The sequence below is a fragment of the Nannobrachium achirus genome (genome assembly GCF_963921795.1).
Source record: "Nannobrachium achirus genome assembly, chromosome: 4".
In the NCBI taxonomy this organism is placed as follows: Eukaryota; Metazoa; Chordata; class Actinopteri; order Myctophiformes; family Myctophidae; genus Nannobrachium; species Nannobrachium achirus.
The window spans coordinates 14,839,177-14,857,122 of record NC_137813.1 but is presented as its reverse complement, the minus strand read 5'-3'; the positions used below and the strand labels follow the sequence as shown (position 1 = coordinate 14,857,122).

At 42.4% G+C, this 17,946-nt stretch overlaps 1 protein-coding gene across 1 annotated transcript in view; it reads left to right on the top strand.

Moving 5' to 3' along the window:
- Positions 1 to 17,946, top strand: part of LOC308282668 (shisa family member 6) — a gene marked incomplete at both ends in the record, with an annotated part of 142,659 nt that overhangs the window by 4,209 nt on the left and 120,504 nt on the right. Inside the window, one exon of the mRNA XM_080723057.1 lies at positions 14,291 to 14,442. Within this exon, the coding sequence (XP_080579183.1) occupies positions 14,291 to 14,442 (152 nt within the window). The remainder of the gene's footprint in view (positions 1 to 14,290; positions 14,443 to 17,946) is intronic.

Below are 17,946 nucleotides of genomic sequence, written 5' to 3'. Positions count from 1 at the left end.
ATTTTTACTTCTACTCCACTACATCCCGATTCCCTATGAATAAAATATTGTACTTTTACTCAATTATGAAATGCCAACCACTTGGGTAGGCGACCGCCTGTCCGCCTGTACGCTGACTACGCCACTGGTACATGTATCTTGTACTTGTCCATGTGTCAAGCATGGCATATGGCGAACATAAGGACCGATGCCCTTTGCTAGTCGTGTCAAGGCCGTGTGTCCTGACAAATTGGGAACGAGGGCATCCAGAAACGCACAATCCTGAGCGACAAGTTTAACTCTAGTGTAAAAAAAAAGAGGAAGAAAATTGGCCCGAAAGTTAAATTGTCATTCAGGATTTGCCTTCTCGAGGCTGCGACGTATACGCAGTGCAAATCCTGCTGCATTCCTCACGCGTCTTCATGAACTAAATTAAACTCAAAGTTCCTGTCTGAGATGAGCTTGTGAAGTTTGAGTGATGCAATGTGGGGTGGGGGAGGGGTTTGGTAAAAAAAAGTAATCTTTTTAATTTGTCGTGGGAGTATTTTAATTGGGCCTAAAGTTCTACCAGAACCACCAGCCTCGGTCGTTGGCTTTAAGAGGCAGTTAATAACACACTTCTATGACCTTGCCTTTAACTGATTTTACCCTTTTTTCCCTCTCACTGTTTTAATTTCACTCTCGACTAAGACTAGACTAACTTATTGCTTTGTTTGACCTGTGTTCTTTAACTCAAATGCAAAAGCACTTTGAACTGCTTTGAAAAGAACACTGGTATAGAGCACCGTTTCAGACTTTTCAAAGCAGTTAAAAGTGCTTTTGCATTTGAGTTAAAGAACACAGGTCAAACAAAGCAATAAGTTAGTCTAGTCTTAGTCGAGAGTGAAATTAAAACAGTGAGAGGGAAAAAAGGGTAAAATCAGTTAAAGGCAAGGTCATAGGGTTACATCTCTCTCCTTTCCGACACTAACCCTATCCCTAACCCTAACCCTAAACCTAACCTCTATGGAAGTGTTGCCACTCCGACAATAAGAAGTCAATGTCGGATTGGCGACATCATGTCGGAATGGAGAGCGCCCCCCGTTCTCATAGGGGTACACGGGGGTACTGCAGGGGGTACAGGAGAAAATGGGAATATGTATTTTACTGTTATGGGTATAATGACAAAGCATTGACAGTCTTTGTGTGAACCTGCTAATCTGTAAATGATTAAACCAAATTACATCAATACCTTATAGTATAACTTAGTACAACTGTTATTGAATAGAAAGCAATGTCTATTTGCCATTATGCTGTTTTATTTTGAACATATTGGCATTGGAACTGGACTTCTGATGTACATTTTATAAGTAAAATGCTGTAATCAGGGGAAGGGGGTACTTGGCTTCAGAAATCAGTATAAGGGGGTACTGCAACCAAAAACATTTGAGAACCAGTGCTCTATACGGTAAATAAAGATTATGATTATTACTTTTCCCAGTCTGAGAGACAGCCTTGGATAGAGATACTGCACCAGTGTCACTTATTTACTATAACAGCAATCTGACGATGACAGGATGTCACCAAGAAGACGTATTTGTCAACCGTAGGAGGCTATTGGTAACACTGTCAGATATCTGGTCATGTAGCCCTGGGCGCCTGCTGGCTTGGAAATGCCATGGGAGATTACTTGGCTCGGTTGCTTAAACGTTTTCATCTCAAGGGACGCCCAAAGTGTGTTTTGGCCACGGAAAGACTTTGTGCCCAGGAACGCACGCACTCAAGATTTGTGTTGTTAAAACCTTTCAAAAGTATTCAGAATGTTGTTGTTGAAAATAGCAGATCTACAAGCTTGCACACTTGTATCCGATAATATAATTTAGTACAGGGTTTAAGTGGTTAAACAGTGTTTGACACTGTACTATCAACTCCTTTTGCCGGGGACCCTTGAACCCCCTCAAGGACCCCTGGGGTTCCCCCGACCCCACTTTGAGAACCACTGACTTATAGGCCCGATCTGGAATTAAACCCTAAATCTGTCCAATGACATCAGAGCAGAAGACAGATGCTTTTTCTAGTGAAGAACAATTACTTACTGACCAACTGAATATTTTACTCGAAGGTCAATCGACCTGTTTATGGATTAGCGTTGTGAGAAAGCACAAGAAAGGCCTTAGTGTGCACAACACACGTTTTCCTGATGAAAAGCATAAATACCATCACGCCAACGCACAGCGGTGTAACAAAGTTAAGGCCCATTCCCACTGGGCCAGATAACAGATATCTGGAGATATTTCTCCAGATATTTCTCCATGCAAAGTGGATGGTAGATACAGATAAAAAAATGTTTTGCCACAGATAAAAGTATCTGTGACAAATATCTGTGGTATATATTTTTTTTATCTGTATCTACCATCCACTTTGAATGGAAAAATATCTGGAGAAATATCTCCAGATATCTGTTATCTGGCCCAGTGGGAATGGGCCTTTAGCCTCGCGTAGCCAGACAATATCACTGCAGAGTTATTTTTTCAAAAACGTCCACAAAACTGTGATTAGTGATGAAAAGTGATGAGTCATCACCTTTCATCACTAAACCATCGTTTTTTGGGGCCATTTGTAGCCCAAGGAATGTTTTTTGTGCGAAACAAATGCTTGCAATGGATTCAGCATCATGACAAACCCCTAGTTAGACCCTTCACATCCTACTTAAATACCCAGAAAATAAATGTTTTTCTGGGTATTTTCCTCCTAAAAAGTCGATGGGAGCCCAACTTGCTGCTGTGGCGACCCCGAAGGTCGTCGGCTCGGGCGCCCTAGCTAAATCATTAGAGCCCATGCCCTGGGCTACATCTGTGCAAAATGTGGCGCTTTTAGACTGATTTGCACGAAATTAGCATTTGCTCCCCTTAAGGCCCCGCACTACAGAGCAAGTAGAGGGTATGCGTGTGACATCATCATCATACCTCATCAAACAACGTTTAACTCACTTTGCCACTTGATTTTCCATTCACTTTATGCATGAACGTATACCCTCTATTGTAGCCTACTTGCAGTTGAGTTGTAGCATCTATAATTTGACTCAGGTACTGGGTAGGCCTGTGCAAAAAAATCGATTCACTATATTATCGTGATGTTAATGCTGGCGATTCAATTAATCGATTTTCAAAGTTCAGAATCGATTTTCCCGATTTTATTTATTTATATAAAAAAACATTTTTCTTTTTCTTTTTTTTGGCGAAATTAACCTGAAGGTGAAATAACCACTTTCAGACAGAGTAAGTACAGGTCCTAAAGGAACAGTTTTAGGTCATGAGGATGTCATGTTATGGCTAAAGCTAGCACAGTGCTGTAGGCCTGCCGCACAGCGATTTTTTTCTTCTTTTTTTTTATGACTGTTGTGTTCTGTGTTTTCTGGCATCTTGACCAGGAACATGTTGTTGTAATGTTGTACCACTAGCACTTTGGCTGAAATAAATGTCAGAAAGATTGACTGACTTTATTTGGCTGCATTGATTTGAAGTATATGATTCAACTTTTAATGTTTTATATTGTTTAGAATTGTTTTAAAATATTTCAATATAAAAAAGCTGTAATTTTTGGGGGAAAATCGCAATAATCGTGATTCGAATCGCAAATCGCAGGAAAACGCAATAATCGTGATATAATTGAATCGTCACCCTATGAATCGAAATCGAATCGAATCGGGAAAAAGTGAATCGTCACAGGCCTAGTACTGGGGTTGATTACTTTGTCCAGCAATGAGTATGTAGTACTAGGGATGTAACAATGTTGTTGTGGGCCTGTTGGTATTCAGTAGTGCTGGAATCGAAAATGGATCGCAATCTCGATTCAGACTTCTATGCGATCTAATTTCGAATGAGATCGCATTACGGCGATTCTATGACGTCATGACAATGTGGAAGGGAAATAAAAACTTTTGGCAACAGTCCGCAGTCCGTACACACTGCGTTTGAGCAACACTCGCCGTCTCCCCTTCTCTCTCTCTCTCTCTCCCTCTCTATCATCACCACACACACACACACACGCACACACGCACACGCACACAGTCAAAGCTCTTTCTCCATCGCCGTCTCCCCTCTCTCTCTCCCTCTCTCTACCACACAGGCACACACACACACGCACACAGACGCACGCACGCACACACACAACGCACGCACCGCCATTAATTTCACTGTTCGGTGCTGCCGAGATTTTGTGACTCTCCGAACCGAACCGAAATTCGGCTCTAAAAGTGGAGTATGCAACCATTGCAACGGCCCTAACTCGTTGTTGGCTGAGTAACATAGCCTTAACATTTAGTCTAGCAGCTAACAGCAAACAGTGCTGCCAGCGATCTGTACCAAGAGACACATGCTAAAGTGGCCTCAAACCAACAGAGTGCATCTCGTTGTTCACATGTACCATAGCATCCAGATTCGGAGTATATCATAAAAAGCGAACCTTAAAGGAGTAGTTCACCCCCAAAATGACTTTTTTTTATTGATTACTCATGCCATGGAGAGTGGAGTTCCATAATATTTTTTGGTTTTTGTCACATTCCTAAGACAAAAATTTGATTCGAGTAAATTTACCTCCATTGATTCCGGATGGGGACCCGTTTCGAAACGGATCCCCATCCGGAACGAATGGGGGTAAATTTATTGTTATCACATTTTTGTCTTCGGAATGTGACAAAAAACTAAAAATATTATTGAACTCTCCATGGCGTGACTAATCAATAGAAAAAAAGTCATTTTGGGGGTGAACTACTCCTTTAACATCATTTATTTTATTCATATATTTTTTTTTTAATATTGTGATAAATATCATATTGTGAACTTGTTATTGTGAACTTTTGGTATCGTTACATCCCTAGCATATACTGTCTAGCTGGTAATTGCCATATCCTGCCCTTCTGTCCACAGCTGTCAGTATAAATCGCTGCTGTCGTTGGTCAGTAACCTCGTAGCTCCAGATGATTTTTTATTTTATCGTTTGTATTCAGAAAGGGATGCACAGTATGATATCAAATCAAAGAAAGAGTTCCCTCACACTGTTTGGAACTTGCAAAAAGGATGCTCTTTCTTTATTAAATCGACATGTTGGTCGTAAATGAAGAGTGTCGCACAAAACAGTTAGAAACAGAAGATCTACATCAGCTAGTTTTCACCACTTTAAAATGTTCTTAAAGGGGCCCCACCATGCTTTAAAAAATATATATATTTTATATAAATATTGGTCCATAATATGGTTTTATGCAGGTTTTAGCCTAAACAACCACTCAGATATTGAAATTTCATGTTCTGTCTGTCTCTAATTCCAAGCCATTTCAGATGCAATACCAAAATGCCCTTTGTTGGCAACGGGGCGCTGTATTTGGGCTAAAATTGGAACGATACAGAGAATATTAGAGAACCACGATGAGAACCATGTAGTCAATTGTAATCTTCTCTGCATCGTTCCAATTTTAGCACCACTTTACCTCATGGTTCCACCTCATATATATAGTCTCAATAGAATATAGCCTCCCAAAAAGTACCGCCCCTTCTCGAGGGGGCTCAATCGGAAATGAGCCCCCTGTGACATAGAATGGGGCTCGATTTTAGAAAAAAGTACCGTTCAGACACGCCCATTCAGAAAACCACTGAAATGAAGACCAAAAAACAAGAAAAAAATGAAAAATTTGAAATTCATGGTGGGGCCTCTTTAAAACAAAAAAAGAACAGTTTTGGACATACAAGGTTTCCACCCGACATCAACGAAAACTTTGCCGAGCCAAAGCCAGCTGACATATCGTCGTTGTCAGATGAAAACCTTGTATGTCCAAAACCGTTCATTTTGCATTTATCATTTTAAAAATGATTTAAACTAGTGAAAACAGCCGATCTACAAGCACACAACGCCTCGCACCGTGAGGCGTTGTGTGCTTGTAGATCTGCTGTTTTCACTACTTTTGTGTGACGGCCTTGTATGATGAATCAGGGCTTTACTTTGTGAAAGAACGTACAAATTTGAAACTTGGAGATACGAGGTTTCTGCCCGACAGTGACGATATATTCCGGGAGACACCATTATGACAGCGGTCCCGCCGAATGATCGGCGAAAAATAAATAGGTCGTAAAAAAAGAAAAGGGGCTATTGAGCGTGCCGCCGTCTTCTCGTTTATTCGTCCTTGCTCTCCCGTCTCTCTCTCTCTCTCTCCACACATCCCACATCACCAGCATGTATGTTCAAGTGGCGGCATTAAGCAGCTCCACTTGAAAGGCGTACTTGCCCCGTGGCTGGGGATACGGAGAGCATTAAGAGGACATAAACCTCTGGCGTCTACCACTACTCCGCGCTTATACGCTTCAACGCAGCCGCGGAGAACACCTGCAGCTTGCAGTCATGAGCTTTATGGGCTTCAATCTTCGGTGAGATCTCAGCCTGTCGTTTAAAAAGGGGAAAAAAAGAACCTTATCGAGTTTCCTGAGTGTCCTGGATTGGCCTCCGCGGTGGACAAAGTACTCGACCGCCAAGTACTTGAAAATACACTTGCAACCTCGGAACGGTGGTCATCAGGTATTCCTAAACGTAACCTCAGTAACACTATGCTTAACCCTAAACGTATTCCTAACCTTAACCTCAGTAAAACAAATGCAAGAAAAGAAACTGGGGGTGACTGTGTTTTGGGGCGAGCTTTCCGGGTTACCTTGAGTCAATGTAGATACTCCTGGTCAAATATTAACTCATCTGCAAGTGAAAGTTGCTCAGACAAATTTGTGTTTGAGGAGTAAAAGTAATGCAGTGCTTGCTTTTTTAAGTTCCCGCTTGGATCAGTGGGTATCGCGCCGCCGTCTCTCATGTGGAGACATAAACACAATCGCTCCGTGAGTAAACGCTGGGCGATATTAAGCCTTTAGCAGCCAAGGTTGTTGTCCTCCTGTGTGCCAGCCGGCAAGCATGGAAAAAAAAGCAGACCACAATCCAGCTCTTGCCACCCGCGAGCGCATGCACGAACGAGCACGCGATCTGGGACCGCGGCCGCTCGCCTCGCCGCCCCTAAACTTCCAAATAATCACCCGCCTCTCATTGAAAACAAATTACTAGGACGTGGCAACCGCGCCCCGTCTGAAAGGCGCTTTAGAGAACCCCTGGTCTAAAGTGGTTGTGACGTCCGCCCCCAGCGGTGCGGTGGGGAGGAGTGTGAGCAGAATGCCTGAGAAGTTGTTGGCGGCGACCTTTATGCCGTCCCGACCACGACCTTCACGGAGGCTTGAAGAGGAGCGGCAGCTTGAAAGCTAAAGCCAGGCGATTCAAACAGAACAGGCCCCCGCATTGATCAGCTCTCCTCTGGAGCCAAGAGTCGTGCGATGTGAGCGTTGTCGGGGTGGGAAAACCTTGTATGTGTCCAACGCTGTTACTTTTCAGGAAATGGGGAGTAAAGAATAACTTGTGTTCCCTTTGGATCCAACGCAATAGTAACATTCTCTCGTTCCCTTTGGGTTGGTTCGATATTTATCCCCTTTTAAATAGCTCAAATAAATAGCCGATCTTCAAGCTTGTAGTTTGGCTTCTCTGTGCTACTTTTTTATTACCTGACACTTTTCTACAACAAAGTAGGACATTCGATCGTTAAGTAAAGACATGTTAAACGGCTGAAATAATGGAGACGCAAGGTTTCATGCTCGACGGTGATGGATTTATGCTGGATCTCTCCGGCAAGAAGAGTGATGCTGCTTCTTGACCCGAATACACACTGCAGGAGACGGGTTTAATTGCAAGAGGACTGAAATGGATATCGTTGCTTTCGGGCAGAAACCTCTTATCTCCGTATTTTAACATTTTGTGGTTTTTTTGTCGATTATTAAGGCACCTTCTTGATCCTACTACAGCGTCACACAAAAGTAGGCCTACCAAAGGTGGATCAGATGGACAAGCTCAAAACGCGGCACGAAGCGCCGCGTTTTGAGCTTGTCGACCTGATACTTTTGCTATATTTGAATTTGAACCCTGAAAAGTAATTCTTTTGTATGAGGTTTCCACCCTACAGAGATAATATAAAAAAGGAAAGAAAAATTAATCCATATAACCAAACTATTGTAACTTGTGTACTCTTTGTACATATTGATGCCAATAGTTTATCCTTTTGCTCACGTAAAATGCTAGTTTGTAACAGCCATTGTAACATTATTATAACACAGTATTTCTACACGACTATGGTTACTTTTGCTGCTTTACTTTTTTTTTCTTTTTTACAACAAGGGTTCATATTTTAGATTGTAATTGGATTAAAGAAAATATGTTAAAATATGTGTATTTACTGCTTTCTATGTTTTTTGCGATTTTAGTGATTTTGATTTCAGTGTGGTGGGGTACACGTGCCTATATTATGTATTTTTAGACACAATAAGCTGGCTATTTCTTTATAACTATTAACAGTAACACTACTAGCCCCCATAAGTAACATTTGCTAATGAAAGATTGCGGCGCATCTTGGGAATGGGCTTATGATGTCTAAAAATACATATTTAGCCACTTGTACGTATGCCCCCACCCACTGAAATCAAAATCCTTAAAATCACTAAAACGATAGAAAGCAGTAAATGAAAACATTTAACACTCATCTTTATGAAGATATGAAGAAAAAGAAAAGTCCTTTAAACCCCAGCATCCATATTGCGGGGGGAGCGTTCGCGGAAAATAGCCGGAAATCTACAAGGAAATCAGAGAACTCTCTTTCAGCACTGTGCAAATGTGAAGAAAAGGCTGAAATTGGTTCATTTGTATGCGGGGCCTGCGTTAGCCTTTCACGTTTAAACACACTTGGCATTTATGAAATGGGGCTGCCATAACAGCTTCCATGCCACGCTCAAACATCCCATTTGGCTGCACTCGCTTGTACACTGCAGGGCGAGAATATTAAACTGCGTCTTTCATGTTTCCATCTTCCATGGGAAGCCATGAGTAATACTGCTGCAACAAACAGTCGTGTGGGAACATTTTCCCTCTGTATTTCAATCCTTTTCATGTTTTTTTTCCTTTCTTTTTCTTCTTTTTTAATATTAAAGGCTTAAGTTTCAGTTTTAGTTTTGATGTAAGTGACAGGAGGGGGCCTTCCTCCAATCATGATCAAGTGGGGGCAGGCCTTGGTGCGCCCCCACTCGACCATAATTGGAAGAAGGACCCACTCTATCCTGATTGGAGGAAAACTTGTCACCAAACAGTTTTTTTAAACTGCTTTTTTCTCCTCACAGGAGATAAGGCTGAAGTCCAAATATGGACCATAGTACCATCAGAACATAGGCCCATTTTGTCATTATTTGAATTAAATGTACACTTACCTTTAACTAATGCCCTACTTTAGGGGCCTTCAACAGGGGCCCAGGACCCCTAAGCTGTCCTCAGGCTATGCCTGTGGATTACACTCCTGTAACCAAGTATTTTCATGCAGTGATTTCGGCAAAGAGGTTTGATGTAGATTGAAAAAAGAGCAGGCCAAGTACAGAGCCAATGGTCAATTGATGGTTTATGCAGTAAAGGAGTTAAATTACATTTTTTTTAATCAATGACACACCCACAAAGCCTTGCATTGATGGAGATTCCTTTGTTTTTGTCGCGTCCTGAGCCAATAATGTGATGACCGGTGGAGTCATTGAACCTGCATTTGAGTCTCCTATGGGAGAATCCACCGGTGTCATTTATTTTTCTCTGTGAACTACATTTCAGAAAATCCAACCTATTAATAGAGAAGATGATGTGTAACAAATGAACACAAACCATTAATTTACACAACACTGATGATAGGCTGTCAGACTGTATGCAAAAGCTTAATAATGCACTTATGCATTATGTGGTGGGAGGTGTCCCTGCTTCATCTCTCTTTCTCAGCTAAGGGGTCCTTGGTCCGAAAAAAATGTTACTTTATCTTACAAGAGTGCCGCACAAAAGTCTCACTGATCTACTAGCTCTACAAGCGACACGTTCTGAGCTTGTAGTGTCGTCACTGCTGTTGTATCTTATACTGACTCACCTGCCAGTGAGGAGCCCCCACCAGGAGGACCTAGAGCCTTCATTCTACTCCTCCCACAGACAGGCCGTAGGAGTACATGCAATGACTCCCCTCCGCGCCCGGCTTCCCACCCACGGACACGATCCAATTGTGTTTGTGTAGACGCCCGACAAAGTCGGATGCACCCATCACAACTTTTACCACTGCGTCACCCGACGCTCGTCTTAGATATTTCTTAAAGATTTTAAAAAGTGAAAGTGTGTCTGGGCTTTTATAATTATATTGAACCGATGAAAAGTATTAACAACAGCTTGTGACTAAATAATAACTACATTGGATCCACTGGAACACAGTTTTTTTTCTTTTCTTCTTTTTTCGTTTCCTGAAAAGTAACCGATTTCCACCCAAACAGCTATGATGATATCGTCTCTGTCGGGTGGAAATCTCCCAAACTGTGACTTATCAAGATTCAATTAAACCAAAAGCAGCAGATCCACAAGCTTGAAACGCATCGCTTGCAGCTGCGTTTGAGTTTGTAGATCCGCTACTTTTGATGATTTTGTGTGACGCTTTAAGGCGTTAATTTGCGGAAAACCCAAAAGTTGAAACACAGAGATGGGAGGGTTCATGCCCGACAGCGGACAGTATGAACATGCAGACTTAACTACCACGCTCTTTGATATAACAGTGACGGCTGTTCAACTTTGACCGCGCGTTGGAAGTATTCTTTCCATAACTCCTGCTGCATAAAGACTTGGCGGCCAACTGGGCCAATTTAAAATCAGGTCGCCTCTCTCTGTGAGCAAGATATGGTTAAAGCGTGCTCCTCCCTGGAAGGGAAATGCTATTTATATGCTGTATATCACCCAAAGTCACAGAGTTGTGGAGAAAAAAAAGTGGACTGGGTTGGTTGCTTTAGGTTGACATTGACACAGTTAGATTGCCCTTTGGAGTTCCTTCCAGAAAGCAACACAATGGTACTTCATCTTCGCAAAGGACTCCTGCTTCACGTCATTGGTTCTCGGACCTTTTTCTAATTTTAAGGATCCCCGGTTTACGCAAAATTAGGCCAGTGGTACATGCAGAGGACCACCAAATTAATATGTATTTGCCCACGAACTCCCCCATCTGAAAGATGTTCTGTGCCAGGGACCCCCATAGGAGAAGATTTGTGGGAAAAAGCTTCAAAATTGTTCCAAATGTCCAAAATGTTCCTCCATTTTACCAAAGATATCAGAAATAGCAGATCACATCGGCCCCTGTCACAGCACTGGATGGCAGCAGGGCTGTCATGGCCATGTCACAGTTCCCTGTCATGTTACCAGCTCTGTCACACGGCTTCCAGGCCTTGTCACAGTCCTGTCACATCCCCGTCACAGGGCTGTATGACAGGGCTGTCATACACAGGACTGTATGACCATGATACTGACCATGATACTGACCTTGAGATTAACATGATACTGACCATGATACTGACCTTGAGATTAACATGATACTGACCATGATACTGACCTTGAGACTAACATGATACTGACATGATACTGACCTTGAGACTAACATGATACTGACATGATACTGACCTTGAGACTAACATGATACTGACCATGATACTGACCTTGAGACTAACATGATACTGACATGATACTGACCTTGAGACTAACATGATACTGACCATGATATTGAAAAGGAGAGCAGACATGCACATCCACAACCCCAACTGGGCAGGTGCTGAGCGACGACTAACCAGTAAGACTCCCTAATCGGGAGATAAGTGACCGTGAGGTCGCATACACAAACTTTAGAAGGCAACGGTAGCCGATCAGGAGGGAAAAAAGGGAAAATGGGGCAGATCTATGTTGATGATATGACTTTAGAGATAATGTGTACCGCTTTGCGTGATTTTAGGGCAAAATAAGTAGGAGCATTGTCCAAAAATGTGTTTTGCAAGAATCGGCCACATGGTGGCGCTAGAAGAGTGCCATGTGTGAAATGAGGGGTGGTTTGGCAGCCAAGGAGTGTGTGTGCAAAGTTTGGCATGGATAGGGGCAACGGTGGCTGAGATATGAGTAGGGCAAATGTATGATGTGTGACGTGTGACGGACAGACAGACAGACAGACTGACTGACAGCCGGTGGAGGTTTTGATAGTAACTGTGACCTGACGGTCGCAATAAACTGAAAGTAAATAAATAAATAATGCGAAAAGTCCTTTATTTGCAATAGAACTAACAAGAGACACAGAGACCAAGGAGCCAAAGGGGGACTGACGTGATACTGACCATGGTTGATACTGCTAATGAGTTAATGAAATAAGTTAATGACAAAAAGTCAAGGATTAAATGAAGAAAATGCACTTCAATATATTTTATTCACATGCAAATAAGTTATGGATTCCAGCTTTAAATGATTCATGTCTTCAAGGTAAAACCTGCCTAAACTGAAAATAAATGGAGCAGTTTGTGTAGTGCAACGCATCCGTACTTTATTAGCTAAATGCATTTCCATCCGATTTACATTATGTCTTTGGTTTCCTTCAGGCAGAAACCTCTCATCTCCGTACTTTAACTTTTGCCTAAATTAATAACCCTACTTTGGCACACTACAGTGCCGCACAAAAAAATGCCGATCTTACAAATATATTTTTAATAAAAATTTGTGGCTGTTTTTTAATTTGAATGCTGGATAGTAACAGTTTTGGACATATCCAAATGTCGGTTTCCACCCGACATCGAGTTTTGTTGCAAGGCTGAGTGATATAAAGGAATCTGTTTCTAAATAAATGAGGCTGGCCTTCTGGGGCAGGAAGATGATGGCGAACACAACGTGTTATGATGACTGCAACGCATCAAACCTTCTTGTTTCATCTGTCTAACACTGCATCGTTTTCATGTTTTTTCTTTATAATGTTTTTCTCCCAGAGCGCTGCACATGGCAGATAGTAAATGGTAAATGGTGCATTTACCGTATATAGCGCTTTCATCCAAAGCGCTTTACATAGATTGTGCATTACATTCACCCATTCACGCACACATTCATACACCGGTGGCGGAGTTAACCATGCAAGGCACCAACCAACCTACTCATCGGGAACAATTAGGGGTTCAGAGTCTTGCTCAAGGACTCTTCGACATTAACTCAGGGGGAGCCCATTCGAACTGGGAACCCTTCGTGCTCTAATAATGGTTTCTCTACCCCTGAGCTATTATATGCCGCCCCCGCTCCCGATAGTAGGGAGTTAAACACTTGGGAGACTGGAAAAAGAATCACTTCCACTCTGACTGTCAAATTGACAGGTAAATTCTCTCCCTTTTGGCCCAGGAGAGCAACACCTCCTCCCCTGCTGCCAGCGGGGGTTCTATTGTCTTCCAAATGTATTAGCATTTCAATTGACCTCTCAAATGGGGAGCACAAAAGGTGTGAAATTCTCTCCTTGCTTCTGGGAGGGGGAGGAATGGGTGAGACCTGTCTTTATGACCGATAACAGTCAGAGTGGTATAATGGTATATTATTTCATACTTAGGAAACGTTTCAGAGGGGGAAAAAAAAAGAGAACATACGGTATGTCTTGAGTATTTAGGAAAAAATCATGGAAGGGGAAATTTCTGAGACCTTCACGGGGAGAGTTATTGCACTTTGCGATCTCAAAATTGGTCAAAATGACCGGTTAGTCACCTGTGTGTTTATCAATGACGGTTTTCAGGACGGCTCCGTTAGGCATAAGTAGCTGCTATGACGCTATCACCGTAGCAGTCAAAATCGTTAAGCAAACAACTGTTGGCGACGGGTTCCCATCCCTTTTACTGAACTCTTTGGTTCCCATGGTAATGCGTCATGTAGATGCTACGTGGAAAGGTAGTTTCTTCCGTAGTAGGAAGGGCTGCGACAGCAAGCAGGTTTATCTATCGAGCACTGATAGATTTCCGGTTACCGTAGCGGACTGCCGTAGCCGCCCTTGCTTAAAGTCCCTATTTTGTATGGAATCAAATGGTGGAAACCTTGTATGTCCAAAATGTCTGTCCTTTTTTGTTATTTTTTTCTAACTAATTATTTAAAATAGCGAAAACAGACGATCTACAAGCAAACAATGCCTTGCGATAAAGGTTTTGTGCTTGTAGATCTGCTATTTTCACTACTTTTGTATGATGTAGGGCTTTAATTTACGGGGGGAACAAAACGTAGACATTTGAAACTTGGAAATACAAGGTTTCTGCATGACAGTGACAAAATGTTTTTTAAATGTATTTATTTATGCAATTTTGTCATTTCAATTCCAGGTCTTAATGGGTTAATCTGTGTAACGCTTCTTCTTATTATTATTATGATGTTTTTTTTTTCCCAGAGCGCTGGCGGACATTATGAGGCAGCAGGCTCAACCGCCCTTGTACGAGCATGAAAACATCACGTCGATGGAGAGCTCGCCCAAGGAGGAGACCCCCGTCAGAAACTCCAAGAACCACTACACCCCCGTCCACTCCAAGGCATCAAACCACGGTAATTATTATGGCTCATCGGAGACGTAGTTATTAGCGATCTTCTGGTCATAAAGGGAGATGTTGCAGTTCGGTCTTGGAGGTTGTCTTTGAAGAGTCTTGAAAGATGTGTTTGTGTGTTGTTCTGTCTGTCTGTCTGTCCTTGTGTCCATAGGCCAGGGGTTCCCAAACTTTTTTGTCTCAGGGCACCCCACTCAGTGAAAACAGCAGATCTACAAGCACACAACGTGTGCTTGTAGATCGGCTGTTTTCACTAGTTTTGTGCGACGGTCTTGTATGATGAAGCAGATGATGAGCTTTGCTTTACCAAAAGACGTACACATTTGAAACTTGGAGATACGAGGTTTCTGCCCGACAGTGACGATATTTTAGTGATTAGGAAAACGTTTTGGTTAAAACTGACTGAAAATAACTTTGTACTTCAAGTTTAAAATGATACTAAATATTTTTTAAAGTGTCCAAATAAATTCGAAATATTATCAAATTATCTCGCGGCACCCCTGGACTGCCGTCATGGCACCCCAGGGTGCCCCGTCACCCACTTTGAAAACCCCTGCCATAGGCAATATGCAAAGCAGACATTTTGGAGAGAAGTTGGGTCTCTTCTCACTTCCTTCGCAGGTGTTACCAATGATACTAATGAAGGCTCTGTTCCATTCTGGTCAAACAGAGTCACACTCTGCTACAGCAGTGGGTCTCAAAAGTGTGGTCCAGGGACCCTCATGGTTCCTTGGGGGAACATAATGCAGTGGAACTGTCTATGGTGCTGAAAGTACACACACTGCCGTGGAACTGTCTATGGTGCTGAAAGTATACACAATGCAGTGGAACTGTCTATGGTGCTGAAAGTGCACATAATGCAGTGGAACTGTCTATGGTGCTGAAAGTGCACATAATGCAGTGGAACTATTAGTCTAGTAGGATTCACCTCGAAACATGGGCTGCAGATTGTTGTAGTGTTGGTTGTTTGGTTTCTATTCTGAATGTTTTGAAGGTTTACACAGGGCTATACATCCGGTATGGGTCTGGCCAGGAATATCATAGTTTTGGCCCAGAAGTTCTTCTCGCCCCCCTAGTGGCGAAAAAAAAAAAAAAAAAAGAACTTCTGGGAACTCAGATTATGGAACTATCTATGGTGCTGAAAGTGCACATAATGCAGTGGAGCTGTCTATGGTGCTGAAAGTGCACATAATGCTGTAAATGCACCTTTATAGATGGAAAAACTGCCGTAATCTAAATTGTTCTTCTCTTTAATATATTTCTCTAGGTAGGGAGCGGGGTAGGTGGACAAGGCCTGAGCTTAGTCGCCTGGGGTCCACCAGGGCTATATACTAGATCCTCTAATACAGTGGTTCTCAAAAGAGTCAAGAACCCCCAAATTGACATGCATCTGGCTGTTATCCAAATGTATTTAAAAAAAATGTCAAAAGGTTCAGACAATAGCAGATCTACAAGCTCACAACGTGATGCGGTTCGAGCTTGTATAGATTGGCCTTTTTTGAATAGCCAAAGTGAGGGAGGCTGGGACCTCTTCAAGCAACCCTGTGGGGGTCCCTGCACCGCACTTTGAGAACCCCTGCTCTAGTATTTCCCCTCCTCTCTCTCTCTCTCTCTCTTTGCCTAAACTAACCCATCCACAACAAGCTCACGACGTGTCGCAATCAGCTCTTTTTTGAATAGGGTTCAAGTGGTTCACACAGATCCAGTTTTATCCAGAAGGTGTACCCTTCCTAACAGTCCTTGTTGCTGCGTTCCTTGTTTACTGCAGTGGTTCTCAAACCCTTATATTGATATGTATTTGGCTGCAGACCCCTATCTGAGAAGGTTTTGTTCCAGGGAGCCAGATTTATGTAAAGATACAGTATTCATAATTATTAAAAAAAATAAAGAAAAAAAATAAACCTAAACAGATAAAGTGGTTCAAATCAAATGATTATGATGCTATATTCACTTTCTTTTTTGCTGCGGACCCCCTGGATACCCCCCCAATGACCCCACTTTGAAAGCCACTACTGTCATGATTGACATCCCACCGAAATAGATGGACGGGCTGTTTGACACACACACACACACACACACACACACACACACACACACACACACACACACACACACACACACACACACACACACACACACACACACACACACACACCCCATAAGCTTTCTGAAGGGTGGGCAAACATATACAGCGGATGGGGCCGGTGCCGAAAAATGCTCCCGTCTCCTTAAGCCTACTCAGCATCGGCTAACAAAATTGAGATGCAAATTAAACATCTGCGGGGGGAAAAAGATGGACACGTTGCTTTTCTGTCCAGAGATAATTCCGTCTCTCTCCGCTGCTCTTCACTCCCCATACGGTTATATCCGTATCCTCCAGATCCAGCCCTAGCTCCAGGGATCAGCTCGCTCTGCTAAGTGCCCCAGAATGCTGTCCCAGATTCTTTTAGGCGCTTTGCTCTCGTGTCAAAGTAGACACCTCCCCTAGGGCTGGAAGAATTCTAGTCGACTGATTAATTGTCATGGAAATAATTGGTATTAATGATATATATATATTTTTTTGCATTGCACATTGGAACACATATCGTCACTGTCGGGCAGAAACCTTGTATCTCCAAGTTTCAGATTTGAAAGTTTTTTCGTAAAGCAAAACCCTGCTTCATCATACAAGGCTGTCGCACAAAAGTAGTGAAAACAGCAGATCTACAAGCACACAACGCCTCGCGGTGCGAGGCGTTGTGTGCTTGTAGATTGGCTATTTTCACTAGTTTAAATCCTTTTTAAAATGATAAATACAAAACAAACTGTTTTGGACATACAAGGTTTCCACCCGACAACGACGATATGTTCTTTTTAGTTTTTGTTGTCTTTTAAATCAAAAATGGCATATCATGAACTTAACCACCTAAAAGGATAGTTCACTCCAAAAATTACTTTTTTTTTACCCCCTATCGATTAATCACTCCATAGAGACGTGAATTCATGGATATATATTGTTTTAGTTTTGGTCTCATTCCTAAACCAATAATCTGAGGAGGCTCTTTGTGTCTCCATATAGGGAACAAAGCACGCTCTTTGTTTGTCCATAGGGAACCACTGTTGGGCATCACATTATTTGCTTAGAAATGTGACAAAAACTAAAAAGAAATCCATGAATTCAAGTCCCCATGGGGTGAGTAATCGATAGGAAAAGGGTTATTTTTTGGGTGAAACTATCCCTTTAACCCATTTAGAACGGGTACACATTTTGTGTTTCATTATTTTATGCTTTAACTATTGAAAAATAGCAGATATACAAGCTCACAGCGCGGTGCCGCGCTGCGAGCTTGTAGATCTTTGTTCAGAATTTGGGTCTGTGGCAAGGTTAACTAGAAACAGTGCTCTTCCGAGCACAGGTCTCCACCAGGCCACACAAATCGGCCTGTTATAGCGCCACCATGAGGCTGATTTAAAAAATGTGGGGCAGAGGTTCTGAATTAGCATCCAGGGAGTGTGTGTGCTCAGT